General features: G+C 47.4%; 1 protein-coding gene across 1 annotated transcript in view; it reads right to left on the reverse strand.

Annotated features, from left to right (window-relative positions):
* LOC135404406 (protein patched homolog 1-like) overlaps nucleotides 1-20,648 on the reverse strand; it is a 127,252-nt gene that overhangs the window by 28,779 nt on the left and 77,825 nt on the right. Inside the window, 1 exon segment of the mRNA XM_064639126.1 lies at nucleotides 1,486-1,628. Coding sequence (XP_064495196.1) covers nucleotides 1,486-1,628 — 143 coding nt within the window.

Here is a 20,648-nt window from a genome sequence, read left to right on the forward strand (position 1 = left end):
CAGTGGTATGCTTCTCGGGTTCTTCAGCCAAATACTGCACAGCCAGAGCTCTGACAGAGGACTCTGTGGATTCAAAGTATTACTGTGGGGTTTCTTTGTTTGCTTTGTTTATTTAAAATTCTGACTTGGCTCCAGTTTCAGGTCCTTTTAATGAAATGAAGAACAGCAGTGACAGCAGTTAAAAAAAAAGTCAACCTCCCCCCCCACACACACCTCACAACTAGATTCCAAGGATCTGGATTCAATTAATCCACAGGATATGCAACAACTATATGTCTTCAAGCTGTCTTTGGAATTGTATAGTACAATACTCAGCCCTTGTGGGTGCACCACACTTTTCTCCCTCCCAGGCACAGGAAATTGTATCAACAGCTGTAGTCTAATCACATTTGTTCCACAGTGTATGTGGTACGCACTGCTAAACAGAATCTCATTAAAGGTTTTCCCTTTGGTTCCCTATCTTTGCATCATTCAAACCTGGCAGCATGCTGCATGCTGCCATATAGCAATGTGTTTTACACACCATAGTAACTGAACAGTGTAATCCGTAAATCTGTCACCTTTAACGTCAGCAAAAAATGAAAATAAGCAGATCTGCTGAGAAACTCACTAGAGAGACTATTTTCTGCCTGAAAGCACAGAGAGTCAATGATGATTCTAGGAGAGAAGAAACTAGGTTCCTGCACAATTTTTTCTTAAGAGGATTAAAATAAAATTTTGGCATAAGGAGTCAAACCCAGCATATTTCACCTACCTAAAAAGCAGCAAAAGCAGTCATATGCTGTGATAACCTTGTGAAAGAAGCTCAGATGTATTTTATTTAGGTAGCTCAACCAACTGCCATTCTCAGTTCTACTACAGTATATCTATATTTAGTAATGACAATACAGTAATATAGTACAGCATAGAGTTATCTCAGTTCCCTTCCATTACCTATCATTCGTAAACGTCTTTCTTTAAAATGTGTGTTTTGAATAAATTGGTAGGAACTAACCAAATAATTGCAAATTCTAGATTCAAAGCCACAGCAAAAGGCTGAGCAAAGGTCATCCCTATAAAAAAATCTGATTCAAATCAAGAACAATGCCACTTGGAGCAACAAGACTAACATTGGCTGTATGTCTGGCATAGGACCAGTCTCCACCTACCTAAGGATGCAGAGTAGCATTTTCCACACCAAACGCAGAGGAAACTGCATATGTGTGAGTGTGTATGAGACAGGAACAGCATTTAATGCATGCCAGCCAATAATCACCAAGGACAGGCATTCCTGGTATTGATTTTAAATACTTCTCAACACAAGCCAGACTCTGCAGCTAACATGTAGCTCAAGCAAAGTCAGTGAGGCTACACAATTAGGTACAACTCAGAAATTTCAGTTCATCAAGATGAAAAAAGGAGCTATGGCATTTTCCTTGCATCTCCCCCAACTCCTGACAGGATTGTGCGTTCCTGTATAAACCACCATGGACTCTGATACAGTACCTGACTGATGTCAATGGGCTTTGCTCGGTTGCCCGTTTGCACCAAGAGTTTGTAAGCCAGAACAGCATCGTCAGATCCATTTTTATAATTGTTATAAGTGATTTTCCCAACTTCCCAGTCACTGTCAAATGCATGCTGAAGTCCTAAAGAGTTCAGGAAGGTGTGAGGAAGATAGAACAAGCAAATAAGAAATCAATCTTTGAAATAAATTTCAGTAAGAAGAAACAATAATAATTATTTTTTTTTAATATAAAATATGACTATTTATAGTTGAAGTAGTGTTCTGGTTTAAGCTGGAAAATTAACTATTTTCTTCCTAGTAGCTGGTACAGTGCTGTGCTTTGGATTCAGTATAAGAATAATGTTGATAACACACTGATGTTTTGGATGTTGCTCAACAGTGTTTACTCTAAATCAAGGACTTTTCAGTGTCTCATGCTCTGCCAGTGGGAGGTGCACAAGAAGCTGGGAGGGACCATAACTGGGACAGCTGACCCAAACTGGCTAAAGGGATATTCCATACCACAGAATGTCATTCTCAGTATATAAACTGAGGGGAGTTACCCAGAAGGTGGGTTTGCTGCTCAGGGACAGGTTGGGCATCAGTCAGTGGATGGTGAACAACTTTATTGTGCATCACTTGTTTTCCTTGGGTTTTATTCCTCTCCCTTTCTCCTTTTCATTACATTCATTACTATTATTAGATTTTACCTTGTTTCAATTATCAATCTGTTCTTCTTATCTCAACCCACGAGTTTTAACTTTTTTCCAATTCTCCTCCCTGGGGAGGTGGGAGGGAGTGAGGTACTTAGTTGCCAACTGGAGTTGACAGTCCTTTTTGGTGCCTAATGTGGGGCATGAAGAGTTGAGATAATGACAGATTTGACCAGAGCATGTTAAAACAAATTTGTTATAAGCATTCATTGTATTGGCTTAATGGTCATTGGTCACAATGTTGATTTATTTTCTCAGAGTTGTGCTTGTTCTCAGTTATATTATGTACCTACTTACTTGGAGCATGCGTTTGCTGTTTTGGTATTTGTCATCTCTGGGGCCTGGGCTAAGTTTCTTGTTTTGTTGTACTTTGTAATACTGGCTTGTGATATGATAGAATTGCTGGTATGTTCACTCAGCATTGCCATCACCTCTGTACTTCAGGAGTCATCTATTGTGAACTGTTAATAATTACCCTTTTGCCTTTTCTCCTCGGAGAACTGACCTGTGGGGGAGACATTTTCTTACATCTTCCCCTTCTCCTCCAGGCTAATTACAGAATCATCTGAGAATTTTGAAAATTTTTAATATTTCTGGGTTGTGGAAACTAGCCTATTTCTGGTCCTGGTCCTATTGCTAGGAATGCTGAATGCGCTTCAGATCTTGTTTAGGGTTAAGCAACTATCTGTGGCTATGCCAATCCCCGTGACAGGCATTGCAGCTACTCGGAACCCTGCGACAAGCACTACAGCTACTCAGACCCTAGTGATGGATGATGCAGCTGAATCAGAGAACCAACTTGCATTGGTATCACTTGCCCCTCTACACAAGAAGAAATGGACAAGAAAGACATCTCGTTTAGTAAAGGAGGACAAAGCAGAGACATCACAAGAACAGGAGGAAGTGGCAGAACAAGAGGTAACCACTCAATCCCTATTCCCGATTGAGCTGCAGAATATGCAAAAAGATTTCAGATGTTGTCCAGTTGAGCACATTATCACCTGGCTGCTCCAACGTGGGGACAACGGGGCTAGCAGTTTGGAATTAAAGGGTAAGGAAACCAAACAGTTGGGATCACTTTCTATGGAAGGTGATTGGAAAAGGGGCACAAGTCCTTGGCCTCTGGAGGTGACTCCTGTCAAGTGTGAAGGAAAGGTATCTCTTCAAGGAAGATATATGTTGCCCAGGCAAATGGACTGTAGTAGAGAAAGGTATCCAGGATCTGGGGGAATTAGTCATGCTAGAGATGATTTATTTTGACCCAAACAATGCGCAGTCATCCACAGATGCAGACAAAGTCCAATGCACACAACCCATGTGACAGAAATTTGTACAGAACACACCATTGTCGTGTGCCAACCCACTGGCAGTAATGACTTGGAGAGATGAAGAGGCACCAACAATGGATGAAGTGGCTTACCAACTTCGGGAATACAAAGAAAATCGCTCTTCCTCCATTGTCTCAGCTGTGAAGAAACTGTCCCAGGAGTTCCAGAAATTCAAAGAGAATATGTTCTACTCCCCACCTGTACAGACCCGCATCTCAGCTATTAACAGTAAGTGTCCTTTTGCATAAGAGGGAGGATATACTGGGTACGCCCCTTGGGGTACCCTGTGGTTTTTACCTGCAGGACCATGGAGAGGACATGAGGAAGTGGGATGGAAAACCTACCTCAATCCTAGATGCACGAGTATGTGAATTGCAAGGAAAAACAACCACAAATGAGGGTTCTTCCAGGAAAGTTGCTGCTCAAGTCTCCATTGGACAGTTCCCCAGGCAGAGTGGAAGGACTAATCTTACTTCTGATCCTATGGAAAGGAATTCTAATCCATTTCTACAAGAAGTAAATGGAGAATCCTATGACCAGGACTAGAGGGGCCCTGCCTCAAGCCAGGTGGAGGAGAGGGACAACTGGATTTACTGCATGGGGTGAATCTGATGGCCTGGCACATCAGACCCACAGGAGTACAAGGCTCTAGTAGATACTGGTGCACAGTGTACCCTAATGCCATCAAGCTATACAGAGGCAGAACCCATTTGTATTTCTGGAGTGACAGGGGATCCCAAGAGCTGACTGTATTGGAGGCTGAAGTAAATCTGACTGAAAATGAGTGGTAAAAGCACCCCACTGTGACTGGACCAGAGGCTCTGTGCATTCCTGGCATAGACTATCTCAGGAGAGGGTATTTCAAGGACCTCAAAGGGTACCAGTGGGCTTTCCATATAGCTGCCTTGGAGATGGAAAAAATTAAACAGCTGTCTACCTTGCCTGGTCTCTTGGAGGATTCTTCTATTTGTGGGGTTGCTGAGGGTCGAAGAAGAACAGGTGCCAATTGCTACCACAACGGTGCACCGGTGGCACTCCCTGATTCTCATCCATAAGCTGATTTGTCAACTCAAGAGCCAAGGAGTGATCAGCAGGACTCGCTCACCCTTTAACAGCCCCATATGGCCAGTGTGAAAGTCTTGAAGTCAGGTAAAAACTGGCAAGTGAATTTAGTAGAGCAATGTGAGGATTAGAGAGAGTTAAACACAAGATGCAGGCTTTGAGCAAGGCATAGAAAACTTAGTATTAAGAAATAGCGGAGGCAATAAATTCACTAGAATACAGGACACTCTGACATGAGGGAACATGGGCATGAACGGGGAGAACTAGAAATGCTAGCACACACAAAAAAGGACATATGGAAGAAAACAAAGGGAGATAAGAAAAGGGACAAGCCAAGAAATCAGGTACTCTTGCCAGATACTGAAAATCCCTGCCAAATGCACAAGGAAACTACCCAAATTAGGGAAGGTTCAAAAGTTTATGAAGATGATGATGAAAGGACACTTGAGTTCATGATGAAGTAAGACAGGAACGACCACCGAAGTGCTCCCCAAATTAAAGACCACGCCTCTAACTCTGCCTCAACTCCACCTGTTATGAATATTAAAAGTAGATGTTGCAATGTAATGAATATTCATAATATGTGATGTAATTGCTTGGCAAAAAGTGTATAAAAAGCTCAATTGTAAGTTTCTCGATGGAGCAGTTTGTCCAGGGCGACCTGGCTGCTCCCTGGCCGTAAAAATAAATACCTCCTGCTTATAGACTGAAAATTCTGTCTCTGAACAGTTTCTCCGCGCCTTCTTTGGGGCACAAATTGGTTTCAATCTTGGCGACTCTGGTGGGACTAAGGGGGTCTTCCTGAGCCAAGACCCAAGGGGTCGGGACGCTCTCGGGGCCCCCAAGTGAATTTTTGTTGGCAGAGTCTCCCAGACCCCTTGGTTCTATGCGCGTCGGTGGACAAGAACCTCCTGTTCTTTTATATTTTAGGTCAAAGAGTTTTATTAGCGGGGGTAAGATTTACCGCCCGAAGGGAAGCCGGGGAAGGCCTTGGCATTAATCCCAACTGGGTTAGAGTCCCAGGTACCGAAAGAAGCAGGTTAAAGTCCTGCCAGGAGAACCCTAGAAGGGGATTCCCAACTGGGTTAGAGTCCCAGGTCCCAAAAGAAGCAGGTTAAAGTCCTGCCAGGAGAACCCTAGAAGGGGATTCTCTGATCGGGTTAGAGTCCCGGCACTGCAGTGTAAAATTGTCTTTACTTTGTGATGCTGTATTCACCTTTCATACTTTTGCGTCGTGTCTGAAAGTGTTCTTACTCTGATTTCCCTTGTTCACTTTCTGTTTTATGTAAGATATTGTCTGGTAATGCGGAGGATAACTGGGCAGGAATGGGGAGCGAGGACAAGGAACAGAAACGAGGAAAGAGAAAAGAAAAGAGAAAGAATAGAATGGACACCAAGGCCGAGGAGAAAGACCCCGGAGAAGGGACTAGTCACCCACACTATACCAGGTCTGTAGCACGAAAAGAAGCAAAAGAGAGGGTCGAGGGAAGTTATACAATAGCTCCCCTTCGACGGATAATGCCCATTGCAGGAGAGCAGGGACGGATAAAAGTACCATTTACGACAAGTGATTTGAACAGCTGGAGAGAAGAAGCAAGGAATTTTAGGAAAAATCCAGAGGGGGTAGCTGGGAGGTTCGAATTATTAGCAAAGAACCAAGACATTGACTGGGAAGATATAGAGGTAATGTTATCAGAATTAACAGAAACAGAGAAGGAACTTGTATTAAGAACAGGGAGAGATCATGCCGCCTTATTGCCCGAAGAGTTAGATGCAATATTTCCAAGCAGGAATCCAGATTGGGATCCGAACAATCCAGTTCAATATGAGCGGCTAGTACAATACAGGAAGCTAATAGCATTAGGCCTGCAAAATGCAATACCTAAAGCCATTAACTGGGCAGCCCTGTATGATGTTAGACAGGGAAAAGATGAGACCCCCTCAGAATTTCTGGACAGACTCAGAACCGCCATGAGACAATATACACCCCTAGACCCGGCATCAGAAGAAGGAAGGCAACAACTGCTAGGGTTAGTAATGGGACAGTGTACTCCCGACATTAGAAAGAAATTGCAAAAACTTAAACATCCAGCAAACAGAGATTTAGAGACATTGATGAATGAGGCCTGGGAGGTATACAACAACAGAGAAAAAGAAGAGAAAAAGAGAGAAGATAAAAGAATTGCTCGAGTCGTAGCAGTAGCAGTGGCAGCCCAAAACACAAAGTTCCCAGATGCAAATGCCAGGGGTAGAGGTCGTGGCTATCCTATGAGGGGCAGAGGGGGATTCAAGCCCCAGCCCACCAGAATAGGACCGAATCAATGTTCCAATTGCTTGCAGATAGGCCATTGGAAGCGAGACTGCCCCCAACTAAGAGAAAGATTCGCAAACACTGCCATTGCACACCAGAGCAGTGACTGAGGGGGACCGGTGAGTCGTTCCCTAGCAGACCCACTGGTTAAAATGGAGCTAGGGGAAGGTGAAAAGGAATTAGACTTTTTGATTGACACAGGAGCAACATTTTCAGTTTTAAATCAGCAACTAGTGCCAAAGAGTGATGAGTTTGTACAAGTTGTGGGAGCAACAGACCAACCAGAAAAAGCTTACTTCCTAAAACCCATTAAATACAAAATTGGAAAGCAAATGGGGATCCATCAGTTTCTGTACTTACCAAATTCTCCAAAGCCTCTACGAGGTAGGGATTTACTAGAAAATTTAGGAGCTGTAATAAAATTCAACAAAGACAAACTTGAATTCCAGGTAAATGGAGAACAACTGATCGCAGCTTTAAGTCTGACAATCAGTTGCATAGAACCAAAACCTGAGAGTCATAATATCAAGCGGATTATGAGCGAGGCATACCCATTGGTATGGGCTACTGACGTACCTGGGAAATCAAAACAGGCAACACCTATCGCTATTGAACTTATACCTGGAGCAAGACCAGTGGTGAGAAAGCAATATCCACTGAGATTGGAAGATAGAAAAGGAATCGAACCCATAATTAGAAAATTCCTAGAATTAGGGTTATTAATAGAATGTGAATCAGACTATAACACACCAATCCTGCCAGTTAAGAAATCAAATGGAACTTATAGACTGGTTCAAGATTTAAGAGCTGTGAATGCAATAACAAAAACATTACATCCAGTGGTAGTTGACCCTTACACACTCCTAACCAAGTTAAAGGACAATTTAATTTGGTTCACAGTGTTGGATCTAAAAGATGCATTCTTTTGCCTTCCCTTAGCCCCAGAAAGCCAAAAGATTTTTGCCTTTGAATGGGAATCTGTGAGCAAAGGGAGAAAGACTCAATTAACCTGGACAGTGTTACCTCAGGGCTATAAGAATAGTCCAACAATTTTTGGGAATCAATTGGCCAAAGAATTGGAACAATGGGAAAGGCCACAGGGAGATGGCACTCTTCTACAATACGTAGATGATCTACTGATAGCAACTGAGACAGAAGAAGAGTGTGTTAAATGGACTATTTCTCTGTTGAATTTCTTGGGTTTAAGTGGATATCGAGTCTCTCAACAGAAAGCGCAGCTGGTGCAAGAAAAAGTAGTATACCTGGGATATGAGATTTCCAGGGGACAATGATCCCTAGGAACAGCAAGGAAAGAAGCCATCTGCCAGATGCCCAAACCAGAAACGGTGAGAGATCTACAAGCCTTTCTGGGAATGACAGGTTGGTGCCGTTTATGGATCTATCAATATGGGGTACTCGCCAAACCACTGTATGATTTATTAAAAGAAACTAAGAGTATTCTGGTCTGGACTCCCGAAGCTGAGGGAGTTTTTAGGAGACTGAAACAAGAACTCATGAGAGCCCCGGCTTTGGGCCTCCCTGATGTAACAAAACCATTTTGGCTGTTCTCTCATGAACGGCAAGGGATGGCTTTAGGAGTCTTGGCACAACAGTTGGGACCACACAAAAGAGCCGTGGCTTATTTCTCCAAACAGCTGGATGAAGTAAGCAAAGGATGGCCCAGCTGTCTGAAAGCGGTGGCCGCAGTGATCATAAACATAGAAGAGGCCAGAAAACTCACGATGGGCCAGAAAATGACTGTGTTAGTGTCCCACACTGTGTCAGCAGTACAAGAACAGAAGGGTGGCCATTGGTTGTCACCTTCCAGATTCCTAAAGTACCAAGCAATCCTAGCTGAGTCAGACGACATAACCATTCAAGTAACTAACGTTGTGAATCCAGCCTCATTTCTAGAAGGAAGGATGTCAGCAGAACCAATTGAGCATGTGTAACAGGGAAGGGACTAAGTCAAGGGAAAAACACAGGTTCGAGAGATTCTGGTGATTAGTTACTGGACAGTCTCCGGTTGACAGATATCACAGTGAAACGGATGAGCCGGTATGTCCGCTTGCATGGGCTTAAACACTGCAATCAAAGAACTTAGAACTCGGTTTGAACCATGGGACAACTTAATACTTTCGATACATCTTTTATAGTATGAAGCGGTCGACTGCCAGCCACCATTTTTATGGGCCTATGGGGAGTCATTGCAGGTCCCGTACACCGGGAGTGTGGTCTAGCACCAGACAACCGCCTGGTTTAATCATTGCCCCCACGGGCAGTTTTCACTCCTTTTGTAAATTCAAGGCCTCATCGGGGGCAAGCCATCCTGCCATAGCGAGCCCCTGACTGCAATCAAACCCCTCCACCTCATGGAGTGGTAGTGCAGGTACCTCTTGCCTCCATGCTATAAAAGACAGTTGTCCACAACCGGAGGGTTCCGGAAGGTTGTGAAATCGTGGCACAAATGAAACAGAACACTCAATGTTACTGGTTTGATCAGGCCGAAGCCCATGGAAGGTACATAACCGACAATCCTTTCATTACCATCATGCCTACCAGGCACAGGTCTTAGTTCCATATAATTCGCATGAGGTTACCCGCCCGAAAAGGGTGTTACATCAGTCCAAAGGGGAAGGGGAACGCCACAATCAATTGCAAAGATACAAACATAAAATATAAGTACCGCGCGACAATCATTAGGAAAACTATCCCCCTTTTATCACAAGTAACAGGAAATAACATGTCCATGACGTTCAGCTTCTTGGATCCTTTGACAGAGTGACCCCCTGGATCCGGTGCAATGAGAAACCTGCTAGATAAAACACAAAAACGTGTACCATTATTCCATACATGTAGCTTGCTTACTGCAGGAATAGGCATGTTCATGATGGTTGGACTATCCGTGCGCACTCGCCCGGATACCTAAATGTGGAAGGAATGGGAAAATGGTTATAGGTCGACACCCTCTCCCACCCTCACTCTCGTCGTCTCGGGTGCGGAGTGAGAACTCCTTTAACCTCTGTTTGACCTTCAATTGCAATAGTAGCAGCCTGAGAATCATCGGCTGCCACAATCTCAGCAGCCACAGGACTCCTTTCACCTGGGGCTTGGTACCACACCCGATCACCTGCAAACCATTTCTGACGGCTACTATAAGGCTAGAATGGGTGTCCGCTGCTATGCAAATATCTCTGCCTTTGATATCCTGTCAACGGACCAGGAAAGTCAATTTGCCATACTTCTCCACCGCGTGATCTGCGTTTCAAATGCCCTTGCGGTAATGAGAGCACTTTGCACTCCCTCAAGAATTGACAAACAGTACACTCGCTAAGCACTTGCTGGGTAGCTATCTAGGGCATGAGAATGTCTTGGGCCCTTGCCCAAGCAAGCATTGCATCCTGCCCTGCGTGCCCAGACTTATCGTGTGCCCATAAGGCCAGGGCACGATCTCCTGGTTCATGTGGGCATCGACATGGAATACACGAAAGTCACGATTCTTCGGAGCATTCCAGATCTGTTCCTAAAATTCCTTACCCCACCCCTCTTCTGTTCCTATCTTCTAGGAATCGCGCTGCCATTTACTTCACCAATCTACCAAACTTTGGGCTACATCCCAAGGATCAGTGTAGATGTAACAGATTTGATTATACAGCGTCGCATCCATTGCTTGTCATATAGCAGCTAGCTTAGCCAATTGCCTGCTCCCCTGAGACCCCTTCAGCACCAGTCGAGATGGGGCGGCAGGATTGAAAGTCACTGCACGTCACATGTCTAATGCTCTCCGCATCCCACCAGTGCCCTCTTCATTGCTCTCAGCTCTGTCGCGAGGCTCAGTCGCTATGGTCGAGGCGGGTACTGCAGCCAGGCCGAAGGATGGGCTAACCTGCTCTATCTGACCTGGATATTTACAGGAACCCCATATCTCCGGGGTGCAGTCACAGAATGCACCCAGAAGGGGTAGAAATGCCAGCAGGGCCCTTCCAAGTGCCCACTCTGCCTTTCCCCACAGGCCCCATCGGGGAGCTGCAGCCCAACTCTCATCTTCGCAACATAGTGGGGAACCTTTTGGACGCTTGTGTTCATCAAGGGGAGGAAAAGCAGAAAGTGCAATGCAAACAGAAGGAGGAGAATTTGGGACAACAAGCGGAGGTGATCCTGTGTGATTTCTGCCTTCAGGGCCCCTATCCAGCCATGAAGACTTGCCTGACATGCAAGGCCCCCCCCCGTGCCAAGCCCACCTGAGCGAGCACAGCACAAAGAACATCCAGGGAATAGAAAAACTACGTCCTGGTGGGGCTCTGCGGCGCCCAAGTGTTGGCTGAGAGGAAAATGCCCCAACACGGCAAATTGCTGGAATGCTACTGCGAGAAGGACAAGGTCCCCACCTGCAAACTGCGTTCTGCCCCCAGCTCCCCCAGGGACCACAAGACCATCAGCTTAAAGGAGGCCCCTGGCCAAGCACAGAGTGTTTCTCCCAAAACTCCAAAGGGGTGAACAACCCTCTGTAAAAAGGGGCTCCTGGGAGTACAAATGCTGCTGAGAAAAACTTGGAAATGGACAAAACAACACCGCTTACAAATTACGCAAGCGATAAGTCTGGTAGGAAACAAGCAGTCTATCTTTCTGCGTACACAGTACACTGATCAACATAACTAGTCTGCTTTGGCCTCCACCCAGGAGGCTTGAAGACACCCTATCCACAATGCTACAGATGTCATTGGAAAGGCACACAAGAGGGCCTTGAGGTCAGCAATACCCCCCATGACAGCTGAACCAGCAAGGTAGCAACATAGACAACTCCTGATTTAAAATCCTGGAAAACACAGAAAAGCTCAAACAGCCCCCACTACTGTCATAGCAGATGCAAATGCAATTATTTGATGGTCTAAGGACCCCATCCCGGCACAAGCCTGCATTACTGCACCAAGGATAGTACCTTTGACAGCCTGTATTAGCATAACCTCTAGCTAGTTACGTAACTAGCAGCTTCTGTAACCGGGTATCACAAAACCTGCTTCCATACAGCAACTGGCAGCCTTTCCACGGATTGTAAGAATGGTTCCTGAGTACCTGGATGCATAGCGGTGCACCTTGCTCTATGCGCTGCTAACCCTGCAGCTTACATTAATATTTACTGGGTTATGGTCTCTACTCGCTCCGAAACTGGCGATCCCTTGCGCAGCTCACACAGTTAAGGAACAGTATCAGTGGAAAACTCTACCTAAGATTCTAATTTCATCATTGTTCATTACACAAATCACAACATTGGGTATGGACAAGACACCTGAGAGACAGACACATGATGACTGAACCATCACACCCGTTAGTAGTAGTTAGTGAACACAAATGAACCATATTTAGGATATGCTCTCTTCTATGTGATGTTCAGGCTGGTCTTATGCTGCTCAGCATCCCCTTAACTCCATTCAGAATTCTTGTTGCTCATGATAAGCTTTATCACACATGTCGGAAGCCAGTGGGGTCCTGTGGGAGACAAAACACACAGGAAAAAAAAAAAACCACACCCCCCCATACTTCCCATGCTGATAATTTAATACCTACCTATAGTATCAGTTTGTGATCCCAGTTCACACGTGCCCACCGCGTGAACTAAATAGCCACCGCGTGAACCCAAGATTAACACGATTTTTAAACTTTCAGGAACCTAAACTCATAACGACTGGGAGGTTAGCAGTTATTGTCTCACTGCCCCCACAATTTCACTACTTTTGTCGGGCTATTGTAACTCCACAGTACAAGAACAGCCCCAGTACAGGTTTCTAGGTGGCCTCAAAGAACACTCCAGGACTCCTGGGTCCACCCAGCCCGCTCCATGGAAGGAGCACCCCCTCCCACATCCCGTTTCTGGGAGGTTAACAGTTTTGCTATCCGATTCATACTGGACTCGGCAGGGGCGGGGCCGGGCGCGCCAAAGGCCAGGGCCCGGCCAGGAACTGGGCTCCGCAGAGTCCCAGCTCGGCAGGGGAGGGGCCGAACGCGGCAGAGGCCAGGGTTCGGCCAGGAACTGGGCTCCGCAGAGTCCCAGCTCGGCGGGGGGGGGGGGGCTGAGCGCGGCGCGGGGTCGCGAGCGGCTCGGAGGGGAGGAGGCGGAGCCGGGCGCGGCGCGGGGCCGCGAGCGGCTCGGAGGGGAGGGGAACGGAGCCGGACGCGGCACGGGGCCGCGGGCGGCTTGGAGGGGAGAGACGGAGCCAGACGCGGTGCAGGGTCGCGGGCGGCTGGGGGGGGGGCGGAGCCGGATGCGGCGCGGGGCCGCGGGCGGCTCGGAGGGGGGAGGCGGAGCCGAACGCGGCGCGGGGCCGCAGGCGGCTAAGGGGGGGGAGGGAAGGAGCCAAGCGCGGCAGGGACTGAACTCGGCTAATAACCTATTCCAATGGGGTCCTGTTTACTACAACAGCACTTCCCCGGCTCAGCCCACTCCAGGGGTGGCGCGTCCCCCGCGGCTTTGCTACGCCTCCCCGGGGCCCTGCTTCCCAGAACAGCATTTCCCCGGCGTAGCCCGACAGAGCCCCTCCCACTTCAGGGGTGGTGCGTTCTTTGCCGCCCGCGGCCAGACAAACTACCAAAACAAAAAAAAAACCCACCGCCCCGGGACCCCGCTAATGACCAGTGGCGCGTTTCCCGAGGCCGCTGTCAGAGCCCCACCCTCTCTTTCGGGGCAGCGTTCTCCGCAGCGCGTTTCCCGAGTCCGCTGTCAGAGCCCCACCCTCTCTTTCGGGGCAGCGTTCTCCGCAGCGCGTTTCCCGAGGCCGCTGTCAGAGCCCCACCCTCTCTTTCGGGGCAGCGTTCTCCGCAGCGCGTTCCCAGATCTGGGGTCCCTACAGGACCCCCGCCCCCTACCAACGGTGAGTTTTCACGACCAGTATCCCATCCTCGTCGCCAAATATGTAACAGGGAAAGGGACTAAGCCAAGAGGAAAACACAGGTTTGAGAGATTCTGGTACGTGAATAAACCAAACACCGTTGCTAGTTGGTAAAAATAATAGCTATTTATTAGGAAAAGGTGGCAAACAAGGAAAAAGGGAGAAAACAAAACAGGCGCCTGAGGGAGAAGGATTGGGGCGGAGGAAAAAGTGCACCAAAAGACCCTAGGAAGAAGGCTTCCCCCCCATACTCACCAAGGTATCACCTGTAAACAAGTCTTACCCATCCTAACCAATAATGAAATCTCTCTGCAGCAGCTGCGGGTTCATGGGGGGTGGCAGGCTCCCACTTCGAGCAGGCGTCCCCGCTGAAAGCAACTTGGTCCATCGTGAAGAGCCGGCCAACAACCCAGAAGCGTCTCTGCTTTTTATAAAGTTTTTTGAGAGCACCTGCCCCGGAGAGGTGTGGCCAGCACCGCCCCGTCAGGGCTCTGAATCCCACCCCTTCTGTTATGTAAGTGCACCCCTCCTGCGCGTGCGTGAGCACCTTGGAAAGTCCCCCACGCAGGCGCAGTGATTTGGGGGGGGTCTTCCCAAATGAGTCTGTGGGCTTACTTCATCACTCTCCTCATCACTTTGTCCTCCAACTGCCCCTGACGAGCAATTGACCAATCACAACAGACCAATTAAAACAGTTTACACAGAAGCTCTCCCTCCAAGGCCAAGTTCACTGCTTTATCAGAAGACTTGGCAGGAGAAAGCATAAACTAACTGCAGGTGGCTAGGGCCAAACACAGACCAAAAAGTAACATCCCAACTTCGTCCCGATACAGCATGACTGCCTGGAAACCATCGAAGCAGAAAATTCTGTCTCTGAGCAGTTTCTCCGCGCCTTCTTTGGGGCACAAATTGGCATCAAACGGAGAATGGAGACTGACAGTGGACTATCGTGACCTGAATGAAGTCGCGTTGCCTCTGAGTGCTGCCATATCAGATGTGTTGGAACTTCAATATGAGCTGGAGTCAAAGGCAGCCAAGTGGTGCCACGATGGATATCTCTAATGCATTTTTCTCAAGCCTTTTGGTGGCATAGTGCAGACCACAGTTTGCTTTCACTTGGAGGAGTGTCCAGTATACCTGTAATCAACTGTCTCAGCAGTGGAAACACAGTCCTACCATCTGCCATGGACTGATCGAAACTCAATTATTAAACTGTCTTGATCTCAACCCACGAGTTTTCTCAGTTTTACTCATCTGATTCTCTCTTCTATCCCACCAAGGGGGGAGGGTGTGAATGAGTGGTTGTGTGGTGCTTATTTTCCAGTTGGGGTTAAACCACAATAATTACTCTTTCATTTACACCCTCCTCAAAACAAAGCTGAAATATCACCCTGACATGGTGCAAAAACAGAAGGGGCTAAGTTCAACCCTGATTTAACCTCACTGGCTACCGTGGCAGAGATTTAGTCCACTAAGCAGAAGAGAAATACAGTCTGTAGAGAAGCAAGATTCAGGATGAGAACAGTTCCAGGCATGGAGAAAAGCATACAGCAATTGGCAGGACTTTCATATGGACTTTACTGTTATTATGTGGTTTCACTGTATTCATGCTACACAGTGCACAAATGCACATGCCCAGGCTTCCTCCTCCCCCTTTTGCCTGTGCCCTGTTCTGATTTGCTCCCCCATTTGTCTGTCTGATAGCCCACTCGATGTTCTGCCCCCTTCCCCTGGCGGGACGGTTAAGAATCGGGCACACGCCTGAATAAACGAGTCTGCTTGCACCCTTCCTCGTGTCCTGTCCCCTCTCCCCTTCGGACCCGCAACACAGTCTCCATAATCCCTCCTCCCTCACCAAAAGCACATTAAACCACAGAAGGGGACACAGCCCACCCATTAACTGGGGCTACTGCAGAGGACCAAGACAATAATTTCTATGATACAACCAGCAATTCTACTACAAGGGAAAAAAACCCACCACACTCAAACTTTCATCTTCAAACAAACACTCAGCTGCTTCTTGAGCACAGTATGAGTACTCAATTTGTTCTATCTGTTAAAATTGTGTACCCAATACAAGTCATAGGATCTGCTACCAGCACATGTAAAGATCGCAACCAACAGCTATTCACTCTCAACTGTTATTTTCCTCTTTGCCACCCTTTAAAGGGGAAGTGTGGCAGTTTGAGACTCCTAAAATCCAATTCCCGAGTTCAAGCCCCCCTCCCACATCTCACCCCAATGTGATATGGGTTTTCCAGACACAACACAAGACTCAATATGGGGGGAAGGGAATTATATTACAATCACTATACAAATAAATATTATAATACAGTATATACATAATCTTAACTATCTCTCCTATGATAAATCAGTATTTACAATGGATCAATCTCTTCTCCCTCCAATAAAAGTTCAGAAGGGAAGAAGGAAAATATCCTTTCCACTTTCAGAGCAGCAGCCTCTCTTCTTCCATGCAGCAGCTGTAGCTGGACTGTTGTAGCTGGATCTCCTTCCATTACACACAAGGGGGGGTCTCCTCTTGCCCCTCTCGGCCCTTCGACTCCCAGCAAAGGTTTCTCTTCTGTGGACTGCGAATGCAGGGACAGGTTCGCTTCACCACATCATATCATGAAGCGCAGGGGTCTTTGTGATGGTCCCTTTCCTCAGGGGATTCAAGCTCCCTTGAGTCAGAACATTAGGGCAGCTTTCAGTTGAAAGTCTTTGCCTCAACCATTCTATCAGAGCTCCTGTGCTCTGTCTCAGCTACCAGCTTGGCAGCAGCAGCAGGAGGGGGCCAAGGTCACCCCCTCCGCATTCCGTCTGGTCGTCCCGGTCCAGCTTCCGGGACGCCTGAGCTTCTCAGCTCCTCTTTCTCCGGTGCTGCAGCACTTCAAGACTCCTCTCAAGTAGGAGTCCATCTACTCCTCCAAGGAGGGGTCTCAAAAGGGTTTTGGGGGGTTTGGCTCAGTTCTTACCCCAAAACTCTGTCTGCAGAGCTTAGTCCTGCTCCGTTACTGGCTCTCTCTCTCTCCTTGCAGGAGTTCTCTCTGCGTTGCTGCATGCCATCTCTGTGAGAACAGATCACAAACTTCACGTTCAAAGAAGGGAAGGAAAAGGTTGGGGATGGGGTGGTGGTGGAAATCACCAACCCACCTCACAGCTTCACTGGGGAGCTGTAATGAATATCATCATTACAGATAAGATAGGCTAGCCACAGCTGTAAGGAGATAAGAGTGTTGGAGTGTTGCTTTCTACACAACTTTACTGACACCACCTCAGGGCCTGAGTGTTCATTCCCATTTATAAATTCTTCCCTTCTCCCCTAGAAAACTGCCTCCCAGGTCATCCTACAAAATCATACCCACTTGACAAGCTAACAGGTTGAGAATAAAGCGATAAAATAAGCCTGCCAAACTTGCTATATGCAGCCCTTCAGATCCTGCCCAGAAAGAGGATGATTTAACAGTAGATATTCTGTCATCGTTCAAGGGACTTCAAAGTCCCCTTTAAGAAAATGCTGTTTGTTGCTACCCTAGGAGTGGGGAAAATATTATTTAGAGAGTGTGAGGCCACCCTCTCTTATAATGACTGAATGATCATGGAGATTGGGAGGAGTATCTGTGGACTGGACGAAAGGAAATGTCACTTCTATCTTCAAGAAAGGCCAGAAGGAAGACCCGGGGAACTACAGGTCAGTCAGCCTCACCTTGATCCCTGGGAAGGTGATAGAACAGCTAATCCTGGAAACCATTCCAGGCATATGAAGGACAAGAAGGTAACCAGGAGCAGTCAGCATGGTTTCACCAAGGGAAAGTCACAGTTGATCAACCTGATAACCTTCTACAATGAAATGACTGGCTTAGTAGACAAGGGAAGATATTGTCTATCTTGAGAAAGACTTTTGACTCTGTCTCCCTTAAGATCATCATAGGAAAGCTGTTGAAGTATGGGCTGGATGAGTAGACAGTAAAGTGGGTTGGAAACTAGCCAAATGGCTGGGCCCAGATGGTGGTGATTAGTGGCATGAAGTCTAGTTGGAGGCCAGTAACTAGCAGTGTACCCCCAGAGTCATTATTGAGTCCAGTCCAGTTCAACATCTTAATTAATGATCTGGATGATGAGGCAGAGTGTACCCTCAACAGGTTTGTTGATGACATAAAACTGGGAGGAGTGGCTGATACACCAGTGTTGTGCTACCATCCAGAGGGACCTTGACAAGCTGCAGAAATGGGCTGACAGGAACCTCATGCAGTTCAACAAGAAGTGCAAAGTTCTGCCCCTGGGAAGGAACAACCCCAGGCACCAGTACATTCTGGGGGCTCCCCAGCTGGAAAACATCTTTGCAGAAAAGGTGGACACCAAGTTGAACATGAGCCAGCAGTGTCCCCTTGCTGCAAAGATGGCTAATGGTATCCTGGGCTGTATTAGACAAAGTATTGCCAGTAGGTTGAGGGAGGTGATCCTTCCCCTCTACTCATAGAATCATAGAATCATAGAATCAGTCAGATTGGAAAAGACCTCTGAGATCATCAAGTCCAACCCTTAATCCACTACCACCACGATTACTAGACCATGGCACTAAGTGCCACATCCAGTCTCATCTTAAAAACCTCCAGGGATGGAGAATCCACCACTTCCCTGGGCACCCCATTCCAATGCCTGATTATCCTCTCTGTAAAGAATTTCTTCCTAATATCCAACCTAAACCTCCCCTGGCAGAGCTTAAGACCATGCCCTCTTGTCTTACTGATAGCTGTCTGGGAGAAGAGACCAACTCCCACCTGGCTACAACCTCCTTTCAGGTAGTTGTAGGGAGTGATGAGGTCTCCCCTGAGCCTTCTCTTCTCCAGGCTAAATAACCCCAGCTCCCTCAGCCTCTCCTCATAGGACTTGTACTCAAATCCCTTCTCCAGCCTCGTTGCTCTTCTCTGGACCTGCTCCAGCACCTTGACATCCTTCCTGAACTGAGGGGCCAAGAACTGGACACAGTACTCAAGGTGTGGCCTCACCAGCGCTGAGTACAGGGGAAGAATCACTTCCCCGGATCTGCTGGCAACACTGTTCCTGATACAGGCCAGGATGCCATTGGCCTTCTTGGCCACCTGGGCACACTGCTGGTTCATGTTCAGCTTCCTGTCAATCCAAACTCCCAGGTCCTTTTCTGCCTGGTGAGGCCATACCTGGAATGCCTTGCACAGTTCTGGGCCCCCAGTACAAGAGAGATATGGAGCTACTTGGAGAGAATCCAGCACAGGACCCATCATCATCATCATGGCTAGGCTTCACGAACAAAGATTTGGGAAGGGCTCTCAGCCACGTTTGTTACAAACGCACTGGTGGTTAAAAAGGCCAATATGAGACAGGCATGTCCGGTTGCAAAAGGCACAGCAGAAAGACTCCTTAGGTGGTATATTCTGCAGGGCACGATTCTTTCTGCATTCTTTTCTCCTCAAGAATGATCCTGTGTGCTTTCTCAAAGGCATCAGCAGCGTTATAGATAGTGTGCCTTCAGAGCTCCCGGTTGGAGGCCAGAGGAGACCAGTTATGTTGATCAAAATGGCCAAGGCTGAGATGTTTCAGGGAGTCCTTGTATCTTTTCTTCGGGGTTCCTCTCTTGCGGCAGCTGGTGGCAAGTTCACCATAAAGCATGATCTTAGGGAGGTGGTGGTCCTTCATCCTTGAGACGTTGTTATAGGTTAGAAATCCGAGAGGGGGAATTTTTCTTCCCCCGTCCCCCACTGTAGGAAAGAAGGAGTTTGAATGGAAAGGGGGAAGGGAGTCAATTAGCCTTACAAAAGAACTAGCTGGCCAGACTGCATTCCTAATGGATGGCCCATCAGAGGCTGGGGGGAGAGGGGAGGAGTTTTGGGAGGGGGTGACTGGGCTCTTCTCAGAAGGGGAGATGTCAGACGACTGAGTTCTCTCTCTTGGATGGAGACGGGGGTCTGCCTACATGCATTTGGAGAGAAGGCCTGGAGGTCTGTCTTTCTGGTTTCTTGTCCTGGTCAGTCCTGACTGCTGACCTCATCTTGCCTGCGAGCTATCTTTTGTCGCCAGCCCGGACCTGTTGCGTTTTCATCGGAGAGTCTCTGTGCTCGCTGGGAGAAAAGGAGGAACTTTCGGGCACCGTCATCTGAGAACAACAGTGAGTCCTGTGGGGGTGGACTGCTTTTCCTTCTGCCCTTCTTCCATTGGGAGAAGGGCCCTCTGTTGTTTCTTTTTGGCTTCTTCCATGATCCGAGACCACCCCCAAGACCCCCCCCGTGTGGTGACTGCCAGAACCCAACAGCGCCCCCTGCCGACCACCACAGAGTACTGCAGGTCCTACACCTCCAGCAACCCAACAGCACCCCCTGCAGGCCACGACAGAGTACTGCAGGTTCTGCACCTCCAGCGACCCAACAGTGATTAGAACTGCGCTAAAAGACAGAGAAGTATTCAGAACTTTTTCTTTTGTTTGAAGGGGACTTTTGGGTACAGGACTATTGTCTAGGTTTTTTTGTGTTCTGTTACTGTTCTTGCCAACATACTTATATCTTTTAATAAAGGGTTGTTATTTCTTCTGTTTTTCCACACTTCCTAGATTAAAGCCCCTTAATTTTGAATTTACAATTGCTGAGAGAGAGAAGTTTGGCCTATCTCATAACTCATCCTCTTTAGCAAACATTCCAGTCTCTTCAAACTGAGACAGACGTGTCCTGCCCAATGCAGCTGTGTTCTCAGCAACATGGCCTCAATACTTGTGATTGCTGCTTGTTCTAGAACAGATGTATTAGTCACATAATCTGACCAGTGGATGTTTAGGATTGTATGAAGGCAACGTTGATGGAAGCGTTCTAGGAGTCGCAGGTGGTGGCGGTA

This window comes from Pseudopipra pipra, chromosome W (genome assembly GCF_036250125.1).
Source record: "Pseudopipra pipra isolate bDixPip1 chromosome W, bDixPip1.hap1, whole genome shotgun sequence".
NCBI lineage: Eukaryota > Metazoa > Chordata > Aves > Passeriformes > Pipridae > Pseudopipra > Pseudopipra pipra.